The sequence below is a fragment of the Lactuca saligna genome, chromosome 6, assembly GCF_052625555.1.
Source record: "Lactuca saligna cultivar CGN05327 chromosome 6, ASM5262555v1, whole genome shotgun sequence".
Lineage (NCBI taxonomy): Eukaryota > Viridiplantae > Streptophyta > Magnoliopsida > Asterales > Asteraceae > Lactuca > Lactuca saligna.
The window spans coordinates 21,469,236-21,491,832 of record NC_136422.1 but is presented as its reverse complement, the minus strand read 5'-3'; the positions used below and the strand labels follow the sequence as shown (position 1 = coordinate 21,491,832).

The 22,597-nt window shown below is 32.5% G+C and overlaps 3 protein-coding genes and 1 long non-coding RNA gene across 6 annotated transcripts; 2 read left to right on the top strand and 2 right to left on the bottom strand.

The window, feature by feature from the left end:
- Nucleotides 1-8,477: 8,477 nt before the first annotated feature.
- LOC145000014 (uncharacterized) lies at nucleotides 8,478-9,446 on the bottom strand. The gene is made up of 2 exons (XR_013661087.1): nucleotides 9,200-9,446; nucleotides 8,478-9,108 (listed from the first exon to the last, which is right to left on the bottom strand). It is a non-coding gene; the product is annotated as an uncharacterized LOC145000014 (long non-coding RNA).
- A 404-nt stretch (nucleotides 9,447-9,850) lies between these two features.
- On the top strand, nucleotides 9,851-11,923 carry LOC145003488 (ER membrane protein complex subunit 7 homolog). Its single transcript, XM_078962614.1, has 7 exons — nucleotides 9,851-10,013; nucleotides 10,762-10,805; nucleotides 10,886-10,994; nucleotides 11,116-11,179; nucleotides 11,268-11,384; nucleotides 11,458-11,566; nucleotides 11,655-11,923. Exons 1-7 carry the CDS (start codon nucleotides 9,904-9,906, stop codon nucleotides 11,747-11,749), a joined length of 648 nt encoding a protein of 215 aa, XP_078818740.1. The 5' UTR covers nucleotides 9,851-9,903; the 3' UTR covers nucleotides 11,750-11,923.
- A 1,269-nt stretch (nucleotides 11,924-13,192) lies between these two features.
- LOC145000153 (hydroxyproline O-galactosyltransferase HPGT3-like) lies at nucleotides 13,193-16,427 on the top strand. The gene is made up of 12 exons (XM_078959322.1): nucleotides 13,193-13,614; nucleotides 14,260-14,323; nucleotides 14,440-14,489; nucleotides 14,590-14,771; nucleotides 14,904-14,964; nucleotides 15,090-15,162; nucleotides 15,238-15,361; nucleotides 15,444-15,531; nucleotides 15,625-15,675; nucleotides 15,791-15,862; nucleotides 15,999-16,111; nucleotides 16,204-16,427. Exons 1-12 carry the CDS (start codon nucleotides 13,451-13,453, stop codon nucleotides 16,224-16,226), a joined length of 1,065 nt encoding a protein of 354 aa, XP_078815448.1. The 5' UTR covers nucleotides 13,193-13,450; the 3' UTR covers nucleotides 16,227-16,427.
- Nucleotides 16,428-16,731: 304 nt separating this feature from the next.
- LOC145000152 (heparanase-like protein 3) lies at nucleotides 16,732-21,676 on the bottom strand. Of its 3 annotated transcripts, XM_078959318.1 has the most exons (7): nucleotides 21,246-21,676; nucleotides 19,748-19,784; nucleotides 19,016-19,199; nucleotides 18,751-18,899; nucleotides 18,323-18,556; nucleotides 17,825-18,240; nucleotides 16,732-17,155 (listed from the first exon to the last, which is right to left on the bottom strand). In XM_078959318.1, exons 1-7 carry the CDS (start codon nucleotides 21,528-21,530, stop codon nucleotides 16,784-16,786), a joined length of 1,677 nt encoding a protein of 558 aa, XP_078815444.1. In that variant the 5' UTR covers nucleotides 21,531-21,676; the 3' UTR covers nucleotides 16,732-16,783. The 3 variants fall into 3 exon arrangements, with proteins under 3 accessions (XP_078815444.1, XP_078815446.1, XP_078815445.1); XM_078959320.1 differs by lacking the exon at nucleotides 19,748-19,784 and having other exon boundaries at nucleotides 18,751-18,933; nucleotides 21,246-21,378; XM_078959319.1 differs by lacking the exon at nucleotides 19,748-19,784 and having other exon boundaries at nucleotides 21,246-21,378.
- Nucleotides 21,677-22,597: the final 921 nt, after the last annotated feature.

Genomic DNA, 22,597 nt, shown 5'->3' with positions numbered 1-22,597 from the left:
CTTTTCCGGATATAGACATGCATTCCGCGGAGGTAGCTCCGCGGAATCCACTGTAGCTTCACGGAATGGCAAAATCGTAAATAAATCAATGTATTAAAAAAAAAAAAAAAAAACTAAAGATCCATTCCGTGGAGCTACCTCCGAGGAATGAACTCATTCCGCGGAGGTAGCTCCGAGGAATGGATCTCTAGTGTTTTTTTTTTTTTTTTACATCGATTCTTCGGGATTTATATTCATTTCCCAAACAAATTATTTTTAAGAAAATATTATCATACTATTATAATCTTTACTTGAAAATAATTAGTTGGAAAATTATTATAAACCCCGAGTTATCGATGTAAAAAAAAAAAAAAAAAAAAAAAAAAAAAAAAAAAAACTATTCCGCGGAATGCATGTCTATAGCTGGAAAAGTCCATTTTTATGTCTATTTTTTGAAAACACCCCCTATTTTTTTGACTATTTACGGTATTTTCTCAGGATAAATTTTTAATTTCCTTTTAAAAATCATTCTCGATCCAATATAAGTTCTCGAAGATCTTCGTTTCCATGTAGAAGCAAACTCTTCCGATTTAGGACCTCCTTTAGTGGTCTTGGGCACACGCATTTTTGAGAATCAAAAAGGTAATTATGGAAATAAATCATCATTGCTAAAGGCCAACTTGTCGAGTTTAGGGAATGAAACTCAACCTGTTGGACACCTTGGGCATGTGCATTTTTGAGAATCAATTCGACGAGTTGGTGAAGGCCAACTCGTCTAGTTGGACGCTAGTTGAGAAACCTTAATTTCAGAGTTTTACACCCTATTTAAACACCTTAAGTTCTAAGTGTTGGCCTCTGTCACACCCCTGGACCAGACGACAGAAACGTCCGGAGGCGGGTGACTTCATTGTGCAGTATTATAACGATTGAATATATATGAAACATAGCAATCCAAACATCATACATTGAGATAACAAACTTACATTCTTTACATATTGTATTTGTTCTTCGAATTACACAAAAGAGACATAAGCAGAAAAATTCCAAACTACAGCTAAATAGTCCAGCATCAGCGTCCTTTGATACCTGCTTATAATATCCCAAAGAATACAAGTCGTTTTGAAAAGCGTCAACTAAAAAGTTGGTGAGTTAATAAGCATTTTTGTATAAAATCGTTTACACTTTATTAGAATCGTTCTCATTGTACTTTCAAAAAATCCGATATTTTCTATGAAATCATTTGAGGTATTGCCTTGAAAATCATGGATATATGTGTGCATGTCATTACTTTTGTTCATCCTTACAAGGAGCGATTTTGAAAAGTAGTATGATTTATAAAAGCGATGTGTGTATGAAAATAGTCCTTTTGAATAGTAATAGTCAACCGTTTAAATAAAATCCCTTATGTTCAAAAGGAAAATATGGTTGAGAATCGTGTTCCTCTTATCGAGTAAAATTGAGTGTGCGTTCTAGTTTATCGTTATCGAAATCATAAAAGAATCGTTTTCTCCATAAAATCTTATATTTTCTATTATAAAATATTCGAAATTCCAGTTTCCGACTATGTATATGTGTAGGCTAGATTATCGTTTTCAAATGTTTCCGATAGATTCCTACGCTTTTTAATTTGTAAAATAGCAAGATTTCGACTCTATACTTGTTAGGAGAAAGAGTCAACATGGCAATTGTGGACATTCTACGCGATGAAAAAGGACAATCAACACAACAAATATGGACCATCACCTGTCTCATGTAGGGCAGTCAACACAACAAATGCGGACATTCACCTATCTCATGTAGGACAGTCAACACAACGTGCCAAAAGTTATTTATGAGGTTTTCCTTGCATAAATTTCTAGTTGATAAAACATATTCTAGTGAGTCATTATAACCATACTAATCATGACGAGGCATGTGTTGGTGTTTCTCAAGCGCCTTTGGTTTGATAAAGACATTTGTCACCCTAGACTGGCCGGTCTAGCTGTAGCGAACGACAAAGGTGCAGGGTGTCAACCCCGTATAGATCTATACACAAATTCCCGCTCTCCCTCCAAGAAACTTTGGCTATAACTCCTTACAGGACTTTAGACGTACACTAATATTTTCATATTTAGGTACTTTTGAGATTTGTCTGACTATAATATAAACAATCTTTTGACCAATCGTTAGAGATCCATTATTTGTTAGATAAATAATGAAATTCGTACTCATTGAATAAAAATATCGTTCTCGTTCCATATCGTTGATTATGCTCATTAACTGGGTGCTCATGTTTATTCCTTTTCATTTATTGAAAAATATGTCATTTTAGTCAAGAGAAAAAGTGTCAAGTTATAATTTGTATAAAATTTATAACAGCCGGTTATGACACGCATTTTCATTTTATGACATATAGAACATTACTTATGTTCTCGGAGGTTTTACGACAACAGCTTATGACATGCAAATATTTCTGTCATAAAGGCTCTTTTTGTATATTATTTTGACGCAAACTTTATATTGAATATTTATAAAATACTCCCTGATAGTTTGCAAATAGTCACAAAGTTTCCATTTTCGAAAATTATTAGATATGGTGTCCGTTTATCAAGGTCCATTTTTATAACTTCTATCTTTAGACATGAAGGCATAGATAAATGGTTTAGGTTGGACACACCCAATAGTTGGGAGGCTCTTTTGTCCTCTGCTCTTTATGAAATTGAGAATTCATACGTTCATAAGTATATTACTAAAATATTCATTTAATAATATTTCACACACACACATAAACATACGTATATATGCAATCATTTAAGAATTTAGGTAAGATTTGACTTGTACTCTCCCATAAAAACATTAAAACATTAAAACATTGAAAAAGATGGGGTATGAAGCTCACCTTGAGTTATTTAAGGAGTTGTTTGGAGTTATGGAGTGAAGATCTCAAGCTTAAACTTTTGGCTGAGATGAGGAACTTCCCTAGGAGGGATGCTTTCCTAAGGATGATCATCACGTATTATTATGAATAAAATAATATGGATTCATCTTGAAATATTATAAAATATTAGATGAGTGGAGAACTTACTTTAGAATTTCCAGGAAGAATTTTGAGAATTTTGCTTCCATCAAGATCCTTAACTTTGTTTGTGGGATGAGTATTTGAGAGAAAATGAGAGGAGTGAGAGGAAATGGAAAGTCTAAAATCCTTACTGACGTTGCTTTGAGGATGTAAAAATGGAGGGAATCTTTGGTGCATGGGGATCTGATGGTCCACGCATGGATATTTGGTGGGTAAAGCATTGAATACTATGATTTTCATGGGAAATGAAGATTCCATCAACTCATAAAGTCAACCTCTTTTTCCTTTTCTAGATTTAGGATAAGGTTTTCCAAAATCCTAAACATTTTTTTATGAAAAATATGCTTAAAATAATTAATTTTAGCATTAAATAGAGGTTTTAGGGGTCTCAGTTAAGAAAAACACGAGTTTGGTGGGGTTCCCTGTAACATCCCAAAATTCAAGACCAAAAATTTCATTTTTGAATTAATAATTTTTAAAACATTTTACCATAACATTGTCAATAAAGCAACACATTACAAAATCATAATGTTGTGTCCCAGACCATGATATCAAAAGTAATGAAAATCATAGTACAATCCCAGAAAGTCTGATACGGAATCATGTGTGCGTGTATGATGCGATGCTACGCCGCCGACTCGTTCCCCTTAGACGAAGAGGTACCTTAAACCAAATCTGAAACCGTAAGCACACATCTTAGTGAGTTCCCCCATCATACCGCATACCATACAATATCGTCGATATCTTTCAACCGGTGATCATCATCGGTATCTTTCAACCGGTAACTGTCATCGGTATCTTTCAACCGGTAATCATCATCGGTATCTTTCAACCGATAACTATCACCGGTGTCTTTGAACCGGCAGCTGGGGACTATTCCACCCCCTACCACTAGCATACAACAACAAGATATGACTTACAGTCAGGCATATCCGGGTACTGACCTACCCTTCGATCCTAAGGACCGTTATCAGGGAAACTGATCCCTACTATACACATAACATATTTTCACAAAACCATACCAAGATAATTATCACAAAGACAATCATCTTCTAAATACTCCTCTTTGGTGGGACGACATTGTGGCCTTAGACCCACCCCTATTGGAAGGTAACTCACCTCGAACGTGTAGTTGTTGATAATCTTCACGGGAAACCTCTGTCTGTTGCTGCTCCGGAAATCCTCCAGCTATAATCCCCACAAAACACTCAATCAGAATTTTATATCTACTCTTAGGGTAAAATGGCTATTTTACCCCCAACCAAGTCCAAGTCAAAGTCAACTTCCAATTGATCCGACTCACCGAGTTGGGTCGTCAACTCGTCGAGTCCCTACCCTTTACTCGTCCTTATCCATGACTCGACTCGTTGATTTTGGCAACGACTCAACGAGTTCCCCTTCTATACGAACATCGATGAACCTTCATCCGACTCACCGAGTTATATGAACAACTCGTCGAGTTCACATTCATTAGATGAACAAGTCCTGACCTTGACTCGCCGAGTTGTATGAACAACTCGTCGAGTTCATCTTTAAACATAAGGAAATTGTCTTGGACTCGCCGAGTTTATTCTAGCACTTGTTGAGTCCCATGAACTCAAGGTCTAAAACTAAGTCCAAAGCGTTGGGTCACTCCTTCTGACATCCTACAACCCTTCTAACACCCAACTGAGTTCTTTTGACCCTCAACAGATATGGGACTAAATGCCTTGGACTCGTCGAGTCCCAAGAACGGACTCGCCGAGTCGATAGCGTCCACACCCTAAATCCTCGATTTCTGATGTTCAACACTTGTCCAAATGATATATCCAAGCCCCTAAGCTCGATCTAGCACGTAAAGTTACGAACTTTACGTGCATGAATGGGACTTTTGAGCCAAAAAGGCTCTAAAATAGCTCTTTTGCTGCATGGGACCTTCCTTGGGTGCAAAAGCAACCCAAATCTGCCTTGTGACTCTTTCCAAGTGCTAGATCCAAAGTTTTGACCCCCAACCATGTTTGCAAACCATGGGTGGTCACCTCATATGGCATAAAAACCCTAAATCTTCCCCCAAAAAGGGATCTAACAAGCAAGCAAGCAAGGTACATACTTTATACCTTTCAAAGACTGCAAATGATGAACCAAACTCGAATCCCGTAGTCTCCTCTTGATCCTTCTATGCTCTTCCTTCTACCTTAAGGTCAAAACCCACAAAAATCACTCAAAAGCCTTAGTTCTTGCACCAAAACACTTAGGGTTTGCTATGAAGGGTCTTTGGGAGCAATAGGGACGAGTGGTGGCTAAAAGAGATGATTAAATTGGGTGAAAACCCTCAGATTAGGGTTTTGTCTAGTCAGAGCCTACTTGTCAAGTCTGGTCGCCGACTCGACGAGTCCGCTACTTAAATCTTGTGTCCAAACCCACTCCTACTCGACGAGTTGGGCCTTCAACTCGCCGAGTCCGAGGCCAAAAATGAAAAATACAAAAATAAATTACATACCAGGAACCGGGTGCTACATTCCCGACCTCAAAATACCTCAAAATGGAGATAAGGTCTGGAATGGTCCAAAATCTGGAGCTAAGAGGTTCAGGAGCAAGATGTTTAGGAGCAAGAGGGTTCCTTTTGGGGTTTCCTCTTCCGATTTTGAGTTGTTTTGGACTAAGGAAGGTACTTAGGGAGATTCAAGAGAGAGATTTGAGATACGTTGAGAGATTTGGGAGAGATTTCACATACTTGGAGAGATTTGGGAGAGATTTCACATACTTGGAGAGATTTGGGATAGATTTCACATACTTGGAGATATTTGGGAGAGATTCACTATTCTTTGAGAGATTTTGCATACTAATACTTCATGGCTCCCTAGGAACTCATATTGTACACTTAGGTGTGCTAGCACAAGTCTCACAATAGTCATTGCTTACTTGAGGACAAAATTTCCTTAGTTAAAAAGGCTAGTTGTGACAGACTCATTTCCATCCTCCATTACCCCTTACTCTAATCTCGAAACCCTAGAACCTCCTTGAGTGTTGTGATCCCATTATGAGTGCATTTCGGGTGTGTTTGAAGCTTATTGAAAGAAAGAGAGCTTAGTGCAAGGTGGTGATTCAAGAGGAGCTTTCAGGTCTTGATTCATTGCTCTATTTCCAGCATTTTTTTGATATAAAGTCTCAACCTTGTTTATTATATGCTTTGATCTCTTTGTTAAGGTTGGTTCCCATGGTTTAGCTAAGTTTGAGTGGTTGATGGGGTGTTGGTCGTCCCAAAGGAGTTATTATTTCAGATCCATGGTTCTTGGGAGCTCTTGTGGCATAAATGTGCCAACTTTATGGTCTTAAGGGCTCCATGCATCCATTAAGCCCTTCTTTTGGCCTATTTTGAGCTTTTGAGCTTCTTCTAGCCTTGCATGAAAGTAAAGTTGGAAACTTTACATGACCTTTCAGCCTTTAAGGTCCATATCTGCATCCATAAGCTTTGTTTGGATGATTTGGTTAAGCTAAGGGTTTGGGTTTTTGACCCATTAGAATGGTTCTTAAGGGTAAAGTTAGAAACTTTACCCTACCAGGAGATATTTCAGATTGAGATCTGAGTGGTGGAGCATTTAGTTTCAAGATTGGTGACTTAATGGGTTAAATGGTTTTGCTGAATGAAGAACTCGGTGAGTTCATGGATGAACTCGGCGAGTTGGAATATTTTTTCCCGATTCTGCTGTCTAAAGAGGAAACTCAGCGAGTTTGGGGTGAACTCGACGAGTTGGACCGACTTTTTGTGATTTTGATGATTAATGGGGGAACTCGGTGAGTTGAGTCAACTCGGAGCGTTAACTTTGACTTTTGACTTATGCCTTGACCAAGTTGTCCTAATGGTTGTTTAAGATAATCTAAATTGTATTTAAGGAAAATATGAGCTTAGGATAAGACTCATGTGGGATTGGCCCCAATTTTTAAATAATGTTTGAGAACACTAATTTTGTAAACATTTTTATTAGTAAAAAGGTCATTTTGAAAAGTTTAAAATTGTTGAAAATTTTGGGATGTTACATATTCCCATGTCCAAGACTTGCTCACCACTTCCTTCTTCTTGCTAACACACCTAAAAGGGTTACTTTAGGCACCTTTAAGCTCAAGGATCACTCTCAAAGGTAACTAGGGTTTTGGGGACGCTTGAAAGCAATGGAGGCTAGTGAAGAAAAAGGCCCAAGGTCATAAATGAGCTTAAATAGGGCTCAAGTCCGAGAATTAGGGTTTTTAGCCTTTCGCCTCGTACGCCTCGCATACGAGTCTCAGCTACCCGATGCACATACTTGTGTACGCTAAACGTACATACATGTATGCTGATCGTACGGTGGATCCTCATTAGCCATATTTTAAATACATCAAGGGCTTAAAATGAAATACCTGGATTCTGGATGTTACATGAAATGGTCCGGTTTTTAGGGGGTTGGTCTCGGAACCGTTCGGTCCTTGACCGGTCTCTTTTCAGTCCGGTCTCTTTTTTTTTTGGGGCCGGTCTCGATCTTTTTGGTTCGGGTTTTGTGGTCTTTTCGTGCGCCTTTTCAGTTCGCTTTCGGCATTTTATGGTTTTTTGGTTTCGGTTTCAAGTTTTACGTTAACAAATATATGATTAACACTAAAATGGTAGATTAAAAGTTATTAAAAATGATACGTTTAAGTTCAATAAAAGGAAAAAAAAAGTGTGATAATTTGTCATTAAAAATTATGTAATTAAGAAAAAAATGGTATGTCTGTAAACTTTTGTTACCGGTCTTTTTTTAGACCGATCTTGTGTTGGTTTCGAAAAGGTTTTGTCTTTTTTGGGACTAGTCTCATAATGGGCTTTTTTTTTCAAGCTGGTCTTGGATCGGTCTTTTTCAGTCCGGTCTTATTTTAAATAAGTTCAATCTGGTTCGGTGAAAGTGATATTTTGTGTAGTTCTATAGTTGCAAAGTGACGGTGGATGTACAAAAAACCCCGTTATAATCATTGGGCCAACTTGTGAAATCCTTCCATCTTTCGAACCGAAATCACAAATTCATTCCACTTAAACTTGGAATCTCGGGTCCATCATGGAAGACGATCACTAACATCAATTTTGATTTTGTGGAGCTTGGACTCTTGGTGTGGATTTAAAAGTCTTGTTCCTGTTAAAACATGCTATGGAAATGAAGTTGTTTTTTTGGCATGGACTGAACGAGCTGTGGCCCATTAAGATTACTTTGTTTGGACTTTGAAGATAGGTTGGAACTTTGAAGTTGGATGTAATTCGTATATAACTAAGTGGTTGTTTGGTAGGATCTGAATTTTTAAAATCTGAATTTTCAAGATGTCTGAATTTCTAAGAGGGTCTGAATTTTAACATACTGATTGGTTGGAACATTTGAATTGTTGTGCAGAATTGTAAAAATGACAATTATACCCTCCTGTTTAATTTTTTGTTGAATTTAAAAGTAAACACATATCCAAATCGAGCATAAATATGCATGTATTTTACATCGACTAAAATGTACAATTTAAGCTTGTTTTGACCATAGAAAAAAGATGACAAATGATATGCATAAATTACCAATACCAAAGTAAACACAAATCCAAATCAAACCATGCCTATCAGTTTCATCTCGTTATTTAATTCTATCACGTAACTTTTAAAAGTTTAAAAAATTCATGACTTGACAGTAATATAAGTATCAAGAAGAAGAAAAAAGATCAAACTCAGCTCCAAAGTATGATCTTGGAATCCAATGTTGACCCCTTAAGATTTCGACCATGGATTTACCAATTTGATTGTAGATTATTGATATCAATATGCTATTAACAGAACCTGTAAACTACCACAAATACCTATTAAAACACTTTGATGTTATAACACAACTTCTATTCCCCAACCCTATTCATCCACCCCATCAAATTGAAGCAAAGAAAGTGTGGATTTTGGTTGATTGCCTCTACTAAGCCCACCATATACAAAAATTGCCATCATTAATTCCATCCATCATCTCGATCACAGAAATCCCTGTTGATCCGTCTCTTTGATTAAAAACACAACAGAGGGGCAAGAATGAGAAGAAGAGTATCCATGTTCTTGTTCTATTTTTGACCTGCAATTTCGATTAGGGTAGATGGGGGCTAGAGGACGACTATTTCAAGAAGAAAAGTGAAAAAGAACACCAATTTTCTGAATATGATTACCAAGAACAGAAGGCGGAGACGATGGTGTGCTCTACGAGTGCTGCTCCGGCAATATACGACGTCGGCGTGCTAGCGCTCACAGTGTGCGAATCCGATAGGGCTAGCAGTAAGAGATGTCGATGAGGGAAGAGGCAAGAAGAGGGAGGATTAATATTTAGTAGTCACGAGAAGAGAGAAATAATACAGGGTGTTTGATGAGTAGGTTTGGGGTAAAAAGGGAATGCGTGTCCATTTTTTCTTTACAGACTTGCTCAATAGTCTGACCAAATGAGAGGTCATTTTCAGATTAAGATATAAAAATAAGAGGTAAACAAACACTTTTAAATGGACATATTCAAATTAGGCTATTATTAAGAGGTATTAAAAGGTAAACAAAATAAAACTTCATTTGTTCGGTTAAACATAAGGTACATTTTTTTTATATAAAATAATTTATGAGATTTTTATTGTCTAGGTCGTCTATTTATTTTGAGGGCAGCAATATTAAATAATAATTATGAAATAAACTTGAAAAAAAAAATTGAAATTAGCTATAAAAAGTTACATGTTTTTCTCTACAATATCCCAAATAATTAACATAACATATTTACTTTTTTTTTTTTTTTTTTCAACTGGTTAGCCCCAGTTTAAACTACAAAGTACAAATACAGGCCTAAAGCCGAACTCCACTTTCTAAACCGTGGAATCTCCGCTCTCTCTTCGTCATGGCTGTTCAACGGAGATCCGAACTGAATTCATTCTCACTGCTATTACTTCTCCTGCAAGTCTGCTTTCTATGTCTTTCCTGTTCTTCTTCAGTAGCAATCGCAACTGGGTACGTTGATTTTTCTTTTCTTACACTTTTTCTGTACGAGCCCTAAATTGAATAATCGCTAACTTGTTGTTTTCTTACACATGATCTAAGGACACTCTATAACCTCTAGTGCTTTAATCGTTACTCTCTATGCAACAATTAAATCATGGAATGTCTTCGTCTGTGTCGATACATCTCTAATTAGGTCGTCGGATTAGATATCAGTTCCATTATTATATTGTTAAATGTTACTGTTGTTGATGTTCATTTGATTTGAAGATCTGATTGTGTATAATTTCCATATTGTATCCTCTTGAATCGGGAGAAAGCTATTCGATAAACTAATCTGAATGGGAAACTGGTTGCATTCTCATATCCTTCTGATATGCTTAACGATCTGTTTAATATAGAGCGTTAATATATTTTACAACGTCAATTTTCAATTATTGTAATTAAAATTCTATGTAATTCAATTCCCAATCTCAGTCAATTTTATTGGTAAAGTTCCTGTCACACAGTCATCTTCCTGTTTTTTTTTTTGCATTTATCTCCCTTAATACTTTTAAACCAAAGTTGCATGTTCTTCAAGGTTTGCTACTCCAACATTATCTTCCTTCTTGCTCAAAAATCTACACCATGATTGTAGAAATTACACATCAATACTCTGTGTATGTGTGTGTAGAAGAACATATACTGTTGATTCATGTAACAAACTTGTAATTTGCTCTAAAATATAACTTTATTAATGTTTGCTTATCTTGATTTACAGGAATGGAGGTGGTTATACCATCAATGGCAGAGTGAAAATCCCTGGTATGTAAATTCCTCATAAAATACAGTTTCCAATTAAATAAACTTTTATTTATAAATTTTAGTAAAATTTAATTCCACAGGTCTCATGGCAAAAGGCTTTGGTCTACCAGTTAAGGCTAACAATGCCAAAGTCATACTGAATGGTGGTCAACATGTTACCTTTCTAAAGCCTGATGGTTACTTCTCATTGTATCCTTTAAAAATATTTAATTTCACAAAATTATTATAATTATAAATTTATAATAAAACATTAAAATGTATCTTTTATTTATGACTACTGAAATAAATTCCTTAATAATACACTCAAAAGCCATAACGTGCCAGCTGGAACCCACCTCATTGAAGTCGATGCCATCGGTTATTTATTTTCACCGGTTAGTCTTCTCTCCTTTCTCTTATGTTTTTTGTTTAAATTACCATTTTACCCTTGTGGCTTAATGTTTTTTACTGATTTGAGTTCAGGTGCGTGTAGATGTGAGTGCTAGAAACCCAGGGAAGGTTCAAGCAGCACTCACAGAGACCAGAAGAGGTCTGAATGAGCTGGTTTTTGAGCCACTGAGAGAGGAAAATTATTACGAGGTTAGTTTCGTAACTTGCTAAAAAAATATCAACCAACTTTATTTATTTATTTATTTATTTTTAAATGGTGTAGGTAAGGGAGCCTTTTAATGTAATGTCTATTGTGAAAAGTCCAATGGGTTTGATGATTGGGTTTATGGTTGTGGTGGTGTTCTTGATGCCTAAACTAGTTGAGAACATGGGTAAGTGTATTCCATGTCTAATTTCGTCATTTTACTTATATTGGAATATTATATTTGATATTGATGTTTTAATTTTAATTGGGGGCAGATCCGGAAGAAATTAGAAAAGCTCAAGAAGAGATGAGAAACCAAGGAGTTCCTTCTATTGCAAATTTGATGCCTGGAAGTGGAAGGAGCAATTAAATCATTTATTCGAATAGATATTTTATTTGTGGGACCCACTAAAAATACGGAAGTACACTGTTATCGTTTATGTAGGATTGTTTTATTTAGGGGTAAGGTGGTTTTTGTATGTTTAATCATGAATATTGGATGATTGTTTATATGTTTAATCTTAAGAACTATATGTCATTTTCATGTTTTTTTTTTTTTTTTTTTAAAAAGAAAAAAAGATTTTATAAATAGTTATCTACCAAAGAAAGAAAGTGTTTGGTTAGGATACATGTAACATGTTATTTACGTGTTGTGTTTGTTTTCTTGATTCCATATAGATATCATGTCAACATGTATCTTACATGTTGAAAGCTATAGTATCGTGTTTTGTAATCTAGGACACAACTTTTAGCAACATGTATAATGAGATGGATTTTTTATTTATTTATTTTTTTGGTTTAAAGTTTTGATTCTGCAACTCTGTCTAAAAATTGAAATGTAATTAAGTAAAAGAATAGAATTTGTCATAATTCTTGATTTTTCTTTGTTAAAAAATCTGTGTTTCACAACTAATTTTGAAGAATGAAAAATGCAAAAGTATTGATATTTTGAATTTAATTATGGTCGTATTTGTATTTTGGGTTTAATATTTATAATACGTAAAGATCTATTTGTGTTTTTTACATAATCAAAAGATCAGAATTTTAGATTAAAAAAAAATGATTCTTCAAATATATAAAATGTAACTATGTAAAATATGGAGAAAAAAAAATTATATTGCTTTGTTCAAATGACACTTCACCAAATATTATAGAGGACAGTTTGGAAGTTGTAACTTGTAAGGATTAATAATAGATAATTAATAAATTTAAATTAAGAGCTTGTTAAAAAAAAACAAATATTTCATTTTAATCTAAGCTAATTGAAAAAATATGTTACACATACTTTAAAATATAAATTACAATATTTAAAGAATGACTTAATAATAAACTGCCAAGCATTTAATATGGTAGTTCCATTATATTTCCGTTACAAGTTCCATAATAAGCATTTTATTAAAAAAATTAACAAAATCCATTAACAAATTAAATAGTGTCTCACAAATTGCACCCCACAACAATATTTTCGTACCTACTAATTGATATGTTTATTTTTCATACGTATTTTCCTCTTATGCTTGAAAAAGACACTTTATGGATAGAATAAATTCAAAAAAATCCTTATTTTATCATTAAAAATAAATGGTTTAGTTATTGTTGTTGTACCAAAGTTTTAAATCATTTAAAAGAATTGTTGGGTTTATATTAAAAAATTATTAAAATAGGGGATGAGGACATTCTTTTCATAATGTTCAGAAAATATTAAAATAGAATTTAATTTAATTTTTAGATTTGCTTTACGATTTTGAAATTATAATAATTAAATGATTTAATAGTTTCGTTTTCACAACAAGTAAGCGAAAAGAAAATATAAAAGGGCAATTTCAAATACAGCCCAAAACAGATCTCCATTGTTGTTCACCATCAGGTTGTTAAGCAGTCTCTTCCCTTAGAAGCAAGCTTTAGATTCTCTCTACAGAGACTTGATTGTGTGTGTGTGTGTGTGTTTCGATCGATTAAACAAACGAATTCGTAATTAATCATCGATACCACTATTTTTCTCATCGTTCTTTCGTAATTCAATTGAAAATTTTGAATTTGTTCACATAAACCAAGGATTTGGGAGGAAATTATGGATAGCGGCCCTCCGTTCCACAGGGAGGGCTTGCCAACGACGATATCTAAAGCAGAAAAGCAACGTTGGAGATCATCATCGTCATCATCAAAAAGTTCTTCTAGACCTTCAATTCTATTGGCTTTCTTCTCTTGTCTCGCTTGGCTTTACATCGCCGGAAGGTATCCGCTCTATTTAGTATTGTATTTGTTTGATCAATTTACGTTTTTGTGATTTGATAAATCAGTACGATTTTTGTGCAAGTGTGTCTGTGTGTGCATTTATGACTGGACTTCCATGTTTTCTGCGATTTGATGATTGCAATGAACTGAAACTACAGAACTCTAGGATTTGCTGACATGTTCCTTTTGTTTGCTTCTGAATTTTATAATGATCGTATTTTATCCTGAAGGTGTGCTATAACTAATAACTGTGAATGCAATTTTACCTTTGTCCACTGAAATTTGAATTTAGGGCTTGCTGATTGGATTCTACTGTGGTCAACGGACTTTTATGCTATCTGTGATTTGATGATTGAGATGAACTGAAACTACAGAATTTTATGATTTGTAGACAAGTTCCTTCTGTTTACTTCTGATAGTTTCTCTGATCATCTTATTTTCTGTCTATGTGTATGTAATTTTGCTTTTGTCAGCTGAAATCATAATTTAGGGCTTTAATGATTGGTATGAACTTATATAAATTACTTCAGGATAGTTGTTGTAGATGTGTTTTCATTTTCCATCTGTTAAATCAAAGATTACTAATTACATAATAATTAGTAATTGACAATGGATATGAGAAATGTTCATTCTTGATCTTACCAGGTTGTGGCAAGATGCTGAGAACAGAACATTATTGGCTAATCTGCTCATTAAGAATTCTTCCCAGGTTTGTTTTTATAACTTATGACTCTTGATAATTCATCATTAACTCACAAAAATTATTAACAAAATACCTTATATCCTTTTTTTTACTATGTTTTTGTGTTTTTTCAATAATGGCAGAGACCAAAGGTTCTTACTGTTGAAGACAAGCTAATGGTCCTAGGATGCAAGTAAATTTTGGGTCTTCCTATTTCTCTTTTGCATTATGTTCTAGAATTAATTTGATGAGTTAAAGTTAAACTATCTTATGGGTACAATCGTCTTTTTCAGGGATTTAGAGAGAAGAATTGTGGAAACTGAGATGGAAATAACACTAGCAAAAAGTCAAGGTTTTCTTAGTAACCAATTGAAATCATCTTCTAACAAAAAGTTTCTTGCTGTGATTGGCATTTACACTGGATTTGGTAACAAATTAAGAAGAAATTCTTTCAGAGGATCATGGATGCCTGAAGGTCAGTTCATAACAAAATAATATTCTAAATTTCTTTCTAATGTTACTCTATGTTTAACTTAATACCTATAAAAATACAATCTTTATATTATAATATGAAAAATTAACTTACAAAGCCACTTGAATTTAACAGGTGATTCCTTAAAGAAGCTTGAAGAAAGAGGAATAGTCATACGTTTTATCATTGGCAGAAGGTTTTCCAATTCACTCCTGTTTTTATATTCATTTTCTTTTATTTACTTTTTAACAATGTTAAACTTAATATTTAATATTTGTTATTAAAATTAATATCTTAACAATGAACTTTCTAAAATTTCAGTCCTAATCGTGGTGATAGCTTGGATCGCAACATTGATGAAGAAAATCGCACAACAAAAGATTTCTTGATTCTTGTAAGTTTATAAAAATTTTATTTTAATTCTAATCAAGTATTTCATGAAAAAATATTTAATTACATAAGTTTTCAGGATGCTCATGAGGAGGCTGAGGAAGAATCACCTAAAAAAGCCAAGTTTTTCTTCAGTACAGCTGTCCAAAATTGGGATGCTGAGTTTTATGTAAAAGTTGATAACAATATTAACCTTGATCTTGGTAACAAAAATACAATATATATTTAATATTTTCATTCTAAAATGTACATTTTATATAATCATTTTTTTTTTTGGGTTTTCAGAGGGTTTAATTGAGCTTCTAGAAAGTCGTCAGGGGCAAGATAGTCTTTACATTGGATGCATGAAATCCGGTGAAGTAGTTTCTGAAGAGTAAGTACCCTTTATTGTTTACTTTAATATAATTAACTTCAATTTTAAAAAATAAAATATAATAAAAAATCTTTTTCTTTTTTCTCAATTCAGAGGAAAGCAATGGTATGAACCTGATTGGTGGAAGTTTGGTGATGCAAAATCGTAAGTAATTTCCTCTTTCTTTTTTTAAAATCATGTCAAATAACAGATCTACAACGTACATACATACATGTATGCATACATACATAATATTTTTATAAAAATGTTTATTGGGCAGGTATTTTCGGCATGCAGGTGGCTCACTTTATATCATATCAAGAAATTTTGCTCAGTATATTAACATTAACAGGTTAGTTATTACTTATTAGTATAATTAAAAAAGTCACATTTATGTTTTAATTCGATTCATAAAAAGAATAATATGTATATTTATATATATATATATATATATATATATATATATATATATATTTTTATTCTGTTAGTGTATCTTTGAAGACATATGCTCATGAAGATACATCAGTTGGTTCATGGATGATGGGGATACAAGCAACATACATAGATGACACCCGTGTGTGTTGTGGCACTTCTCGACAAGGTAAACTCATGTTTAATTTTTATTTTTATTTTTTATAATTTTTTTTGCATAGTATTATAGTAATGTATTTTGGTGGTTTTTTTTTTAACCAGATAAAGTATGCTCTTTGGCTTGATAAAAGGAGGGTTATAACTTTTTAGGATTTTTGTTACATAGTTAGATGTAGAGAAAAGGTTTAGCAAATCATTTTTGGATGTAGGTTTTGACTACATGTTTTTAGAAAAAAAAAAAGTTGTTCCTTTTTTAATATGGTAAAACTTTTATAACTTTCTTGATAGTTTTAGTGCATTGAAATCATGATTCATGAGGTTATACATCATCTCTCTAAAAAGTCATTCGTTTTCTTATTATGATGTCTCTTTGGATAAAGTTGTACTTTACAAAGTTATAAATAAAGTATGTATCTTTTCTAAACCGAATAAACGCCTGATATGAGAGGAAAAAGCAATGCAAATAGGTAAATAGTTAGTGTCTTAATACATTAAGTTCGATTTTTATTTTGGCTTAAGTAAAAAAGATACAATCATATATAATATATAACTGTTGAGATTACGTACTTAACGGATTAGGATCATTGAATAAAAAAGAAATAGCCACCAAGCTTTGCTTTGATGCACATGTATGAAACTAGATTAGATGAATATATAATTAATTAATCATACACGTTCCAACTTATCTGCAAGCTGGAACGTGTACGTTAGGTATATGTACAAATACAATAGAGAAAGGAGCAACCATGATCGGACTTCCAAGCTTTACTTGTATAGGATCTAGAGATGGAATAATCCCCGTTGTTGAATTTACAGATAATTCTTTTCCATTTAGAAGTACCGTGTTACTGTTTAATTTTCCATTTTTTGCTGTTAGGTGATACTCCTCTCTTCTAAACAACTCTCCTTCGCGATTCCGTGAGGATTTTGTCTCTTGTGTTGGTTTTAAATCTGGTGTTGACGCCATTATAATTGTCACATTTTCAATTGAAACGCCAACTTTAGCTTTTATAGATCCGTCAAGATTGATCAATAACAAAGTCAACCCATCCCGCTAAATATTATATGGATACATAAATAATTAGATACTAGTAATACAAAGTCAAAGTAAAAAGATAACAATATAATAAAGTGAAAAAGAAGAATCCACTTAAACACTACTCTTATATTACCATGTTGCTTTGATTTACTTTAAAGGGAAATTTTCATAAATAAAAACCACAGTAGTTTGGTTTTTTTTGGTTTAACCATCGAAATAATTTTTTCTATTTTAACCATTAAAAATTTTCTTTTATTTTCCAAAAAATAAAAAAACACTTTTTAAAACTTTGAATTCTATAAAAACCATGAGAGTTTGAATATAGTTTGATTTAACCGCTTCAAGAAATTTTTATTTTCAACCTAACCATTAATAGTTTGAACTTTTTTTAACAAAAGCATCATTAACTAAACAAAATAATTTTCTGTTTGTTATTTGCAACTCGCTAAAAGAAAAAAAAAATGTGGATTGTTTTTTTTTTGAAAAAAGAAACAACAAACAAACAAACTTTCAATTGTTAAACTATAAAAAAAATTTGATGGTTAAATAAAAAGAATAATCAGACTATTGTAGTTTTTATAGAATTTGACCAATTTTAAATATCAATATAATTTAGGGTAAACTACAAAAGAGAAGTTTTTGCTTACTTCTATGGATTTTTCCGAAATGAAAGTACATGCTTACCGAATGTTTAGCGCAATGAGCGTAAGAGCGTATCTTCTTTATGCCATTAAAACTTGCCGAAAGAACACGTCTCCCCATAAGTCGATGCCAAAGCAGTGCACTATAGTAATCAGGATTTGGCACAAATGTCGCAGTATTAAGAAGTCCATAATTTCCTCCTATTAATGTTTGTCTACAATAAGTTTTGGTATCATATAAAGATGCCATTCCCATTTGATCCAAATACCAAAAGCTAAACACGAAAGCATTTGACACTCGATTATGACCACTATTATAAGCACCTCCTGCTTCACCTACCCAAGCAACCGTTTGACTTCCCGATTCCTTCAAAATATTTTGAACATCTTTAAGTGATTGTGATCCTCCATCTAGATACCACGGGTTTAGTATTTTCTTAACCAAGTGAGTATCAACTCCTGATAGACATAATTGTATTAATTATATTCATCAATATATAACTTAAAGTATATTGTAATTTATGATCATGTATAATAATACCTGGTCCAAGATTATAGATGTGTTGGGTGAGAACTTGAAGTGAATTGTTTGATTTCGCTACATATTCTGTGAACCAATTTTCATCAAAGAATCCTCCTGGTCCAAGAACTATTGGTTTAACTGCAAAATTCATGTACATTTTTTGCACTAAATTTTGGAGAGATATCGTATCCGATGCGTATTGATCCGCTTTGATACTTGCTCCAATTGCATTAAACCCGCATAATTCATTTCCTATTCGTACATAATTATTAAAAAGTAAGAGTAAATTATAGACTTTGGATAGTCTATGTTGACTTTTTGGATGCGTCAGGTTTTGAACCCTAAAGATTCATATACTTTACAACATCTCAACAACTAGGTTTCCATTAGAAGACAAAAGAAATATATATAAATGATACAACTTTTATCTATATGATTGTTCTTACCAAGTTCCCAACCATGAATGGTGAAACCTTTATCGATGGTGTATTTCATGAGGGCTTCTGCATTTCTCGAGTTCCATGGTCCTATGATTGAACCATCCATGTTTGTATTTCTATGACTTAATGCATTCAGCCCGAATATAACCTTCGCTCTTTGAAAATTAAGAGAAACAAAAAATCAAAACCCTGTTACAAAAAATGTCAATATGGTAATGGAAAATATAAAAATATGAAGTGATGATGGTTTAATTAAAAAAAATGTTGTTACCCTGATTTTTGAAAGAAATGGTTGAGTTCATCCCATCTTGACATGGGTAAGCAACCTTGGGTGTAGCCAAGAAATTCACTAGTGTTTATGGTGAATTGGGAACATGGTTCTTGGTTGCCTTGAGTTTGATACAAAACCTTGTTTTGAAGAGTGCCTCCCAATCGAAGTTTCAAAGGAGAAAAGGCTGCAAAAGACCAAATTATCCCTTGTAAGAGAAAGTTATTTATCTGATATAGATTGTGTTCGACGGACCATCTGAAAAGTTAATTAGTAGTTGATAAGCCAATATTAAATTAATAATGTTTAGTAAAAACTAGCTGATAAACTAGATAAGAAATATACTGACATAAAATAATGTGTTTGGAAAACTTATGGAATGATATATTTGAAAAAATTTGTGGAAAAAAAAAAACTTTATGAGCTTATCTATAAGATATCTCAAATAACTTTTTAAAAAACAATTTGAAATATCTTCTTGAGTAGTTTTCTAAAAAACGATTTGAGATATCTTATTGATAAGATCATAAACTAAAGCAAAGGAAGAACTTTATTGCAATAAGCTCAAAATTTAAGTTAGTTTATGTACAAACAAATCCATAAAATTTAATTAAAGCCTTTGTTCAACGTTGGCCTTTCGGTTAGCCTTAAAAAGGCATTTCATGTACATGAACATCAATTTTGCATTATAAATATATATATATATATTCAATCTGTTCATTTTCTTGTACTCACCTTTGATTGCATTAAACAGGATTCTGTTGTTAAGATCCTGTCAAGAAGTTTAAAAACCAAATAAGATTGTAATCAATATACAAAAACTGTATCTAAAGATTGTATTATTTTGAACAAAATATTAAAGTCTTTCGCAAATAACACGAATACAAAAAAGTGAAATAAATGATTATGTTCTCATGTTTTTGAACCGTTGGTGGATGCAAGATTTTAAATTACTATCCTAACAAAAGTTTATAAGTGATACGCTAAAACAAATTTTTTCTTACTTTAGATTTTATTCCTTTATTAAATTAAAGGATTGTAACCTTAGATTTATAATATTATTTGTCACAGATAATTATTAAATGGCATTTGGATTATTAAAATAGAATAGAAGTTAAAGTCAATGTTCATGTTTCTGAATTTAAATTCTTCTTTCTTTCTTTTTTTATTTAATAAAAGGAATACTTAAATACTTAAATAACAGTCGACACATTTAGGAATGAGTGGACCATGTAAGTGCGCCACTACTTAACACCTTTAGATTTTTGGTATTTGTCATCATTGACGGTTAGATACTGCCAATTTAATGGCAACCAAAATATTATCATATTTTTAACATCTTCTTACATATCTAAAAGAAAACAATTAATTCATCAATCACATATTTATTATTTATATTTAATATTAATATAAATTATTTGTTTTTTTCATATTTAAGCAAATTATATGATATGAATGTTCAAATTAGAAAATCGTAGATAAATAAAAAATTATATGATAGTTACTGATTAAATCAGATTTGGTTTAGTTAAGGTTCGATCGATTAGAATTAGCATCAAATAAATTAATATTTTAATATAATATAATGATTATAAAAAATATATATATTATTTACCCTCACTATGTGATATTAATTAGAATGTTGGATTTTGTTTTTGAAGGTTGCTGTGTATTGGAAAAAATCAAAGAAACAACAACTTGAATTTTCTAAGTCAACTCTAATGTCAAACAAAAGGTTACATTGAGTTTTTTCTTTTGGTGGCAGACATAGAATTGTGGACAATTGGTCTATTAGTTAATGTAGTCCATGATAACTCCAATAGATACTTTTCTAGAAACGAAAAAGATGGAAAAAAAATCATTCTTAAATTTGTATTTAATACTCACAATTAACTTGTTACTACTTGCTATATATAGTTATTTAACTGATAAGAACCTAGTCAAAATGTTATTTAAATTCTGAGTTCGAATTTTTTGTTTATTACTTGCCCAATAAATACTCAATGGAATATCTCAATATCTCCCCACTTGGTACTATCCAATGAATAGTTAACGAAAGATGACAAATAATTTACGTCATATATATATAATCTTCTTTCATCATGTAAATGGATTACATGTTTAAAAAATCAATGATGAAAGTATTTTATTTAATAATATAATATAATATAAACAATACCCATAAACTAAAGAGCAATGAAAAGTGAAAAAGGAAACAAAATAAATTACTAACCAAATTGAGAAGAGAAGAGTCTCCCCAACTACAAGTTCCATAATCGCATTTTTGAGGTGGCCACCAATCCAAAGTTGCACAGACGAAGTCTTCATCGATGTAGGCGACGGATGTTGTTCCATTTACATACACGTTCCCCACAGCGAATCCTATCTTTTCTGAGAATAAACTCGTTTTGATTAATATGATCATCACCACACACAACCCAAATATGCCGATAAGTAGACCAATCTCAGCTGCAAGCAACTTTGGTCTGAGCTCATCGTTTCGCAACTTGATGATCATCTAAATATCTAATGCTCTAAAAGTTGGCAGAGAGAGAGAGAGAGAGAGAGAGAGCGAGAGAGAGGACAAGAGACTTTGTAAAGACTTTGTAAAGCTATTGTTTCTTGGGCCACTCGTCATATTGTATACAAGGTTTATATAGAAAAATCATATAGCTTTGAATGAATCGAATAGATTATCCAAGATTTTAGATAGAGCTATTCACTAAAATCTAAAGTCTAAAATGATCATAAATGGTGAGAGCGTGACATTTTTGGCATATAACAAATGAAATGACCATTAAATTAAAATCGTCAACCATATATATGTCCTAGTTAACTTTTTTTGAACGTACATGTGAGGTTGAATCGGTGCATTCGCGAGTTCATTTTTTGTGACATAAAATGAACTCACACGCAAATATTTGCTTAGGACTACATATTGAATCATTGGTCATCCACATGTAACGGTTTTAGCGTACAATACTAAGAGCATCCATAATATTTAAAAAAAAAAAAAAAAAAAAAAAAACTTTTTAATGAAAAAAACTTAAATGAAAAAGTTCTGTGTGATCTTATGAAAGGTGTTTAATTTGATTATCTATGTTTTATCATGTAAAGTTGTATATTTATTATTTGTTGAAAATATATAAGTCCCACCACATCATTGAAAAAAATAAAGAGAAGAGCTTGCCAATTAGCAAGCTTCTTAAAAACCTCTAGTTTGGAATTAAAAGCTTCTCCGATAGCATTTTCATTTTTAATTTTTTTTTTTTTTTTTTTTTTTTTTTTTTTTTTTTTTTTTTTGTGGATGCTCTAAATAAATTACTTGTATGGCAATGTATATTTATCTTTTTTTTTTGAACCGGCAAATATAAATATATATATATATAATCTACTCATAAACTAACACTTAATTCCACATATATCCACCACAAGACTTGAACACTCGATCTCAAAAAGGGAGAATTAAACCTGACTTAATCAATTAAGGTGTTGGATTTCTACCGCATGGACCACACTACTTATCATGTCGATCTATATGTTTACGGTTTATTAAATGATGCATACATTTCGAACTATTAAGAA

Excerpts from the sequence above, each read along its gene's own strand:
- LOC145003488 (XM_078962614.1), top strand. The coding sequence starts at position 9,904 with ATGGCTGTTCAACGGAGATCCGAACTGAATTCATTCTCACTGCTATTA. Across the intron at positions 10,014-10,761 it reads TCAGTAGCAATCGCAACTGG|GAATGGAGGTGGTTATACCA; the intron begins GTACGTTGATTT and ends CTTGATTTACAG. Across the intron at positions 11,385-11,457 it reads GAGAGGAAAATTATTACGAG|GTAAGGGAGCCTTTTAATGT; the intron begins GTTAGTTTCGTA and ends TAAATGGTGTAG.
- LOC145000153 (XM_078959322.1), top strand. The coding sequence starts at position 13,451 with ATGGATAGCGGCCCTCCGTTCCACAGGGAGGGCTTGCCAACGACGATA. Across the intron at positions 13,615-14,259 it reads TGGCTTTACATCGCCGGAAG|GTTGTGGCAAGATGCTGAGA; the intron begins GTATCCGCTCTA and ends TGATCTTACCAG. Across the intron at positions 15,863-15,998 it reads CAGTATATTAACATTAACAG|TGTATCTTTGAAGACATATG; the intron begins GTTAGTTATTAC and ends TTATTCTGTTAG.
- LOC145000152 (XM_078959318.1), bottom strand. The coding sequence starts at position 21,530 with ATGATCATCAAGTTGCGAAACGATGAGCTCAGACCAAAGTTGCTTGCA. Across the intron at positions 19,785-21,245 it reads ACTCTTCTCTTCTCAATTTG|GATCTTAACAACAGAATCCT; the intron begins GTTAGTAATTTA and ends ACTTCTTGACAG. Across the intron at positions 18,900-19,015 it reads CATTTCTTTCAAAAATCAGG|AGCGAAGGTTATATTCGGGC; the intron begins GTAACAACATTT and ends TAATTTTCAAAG.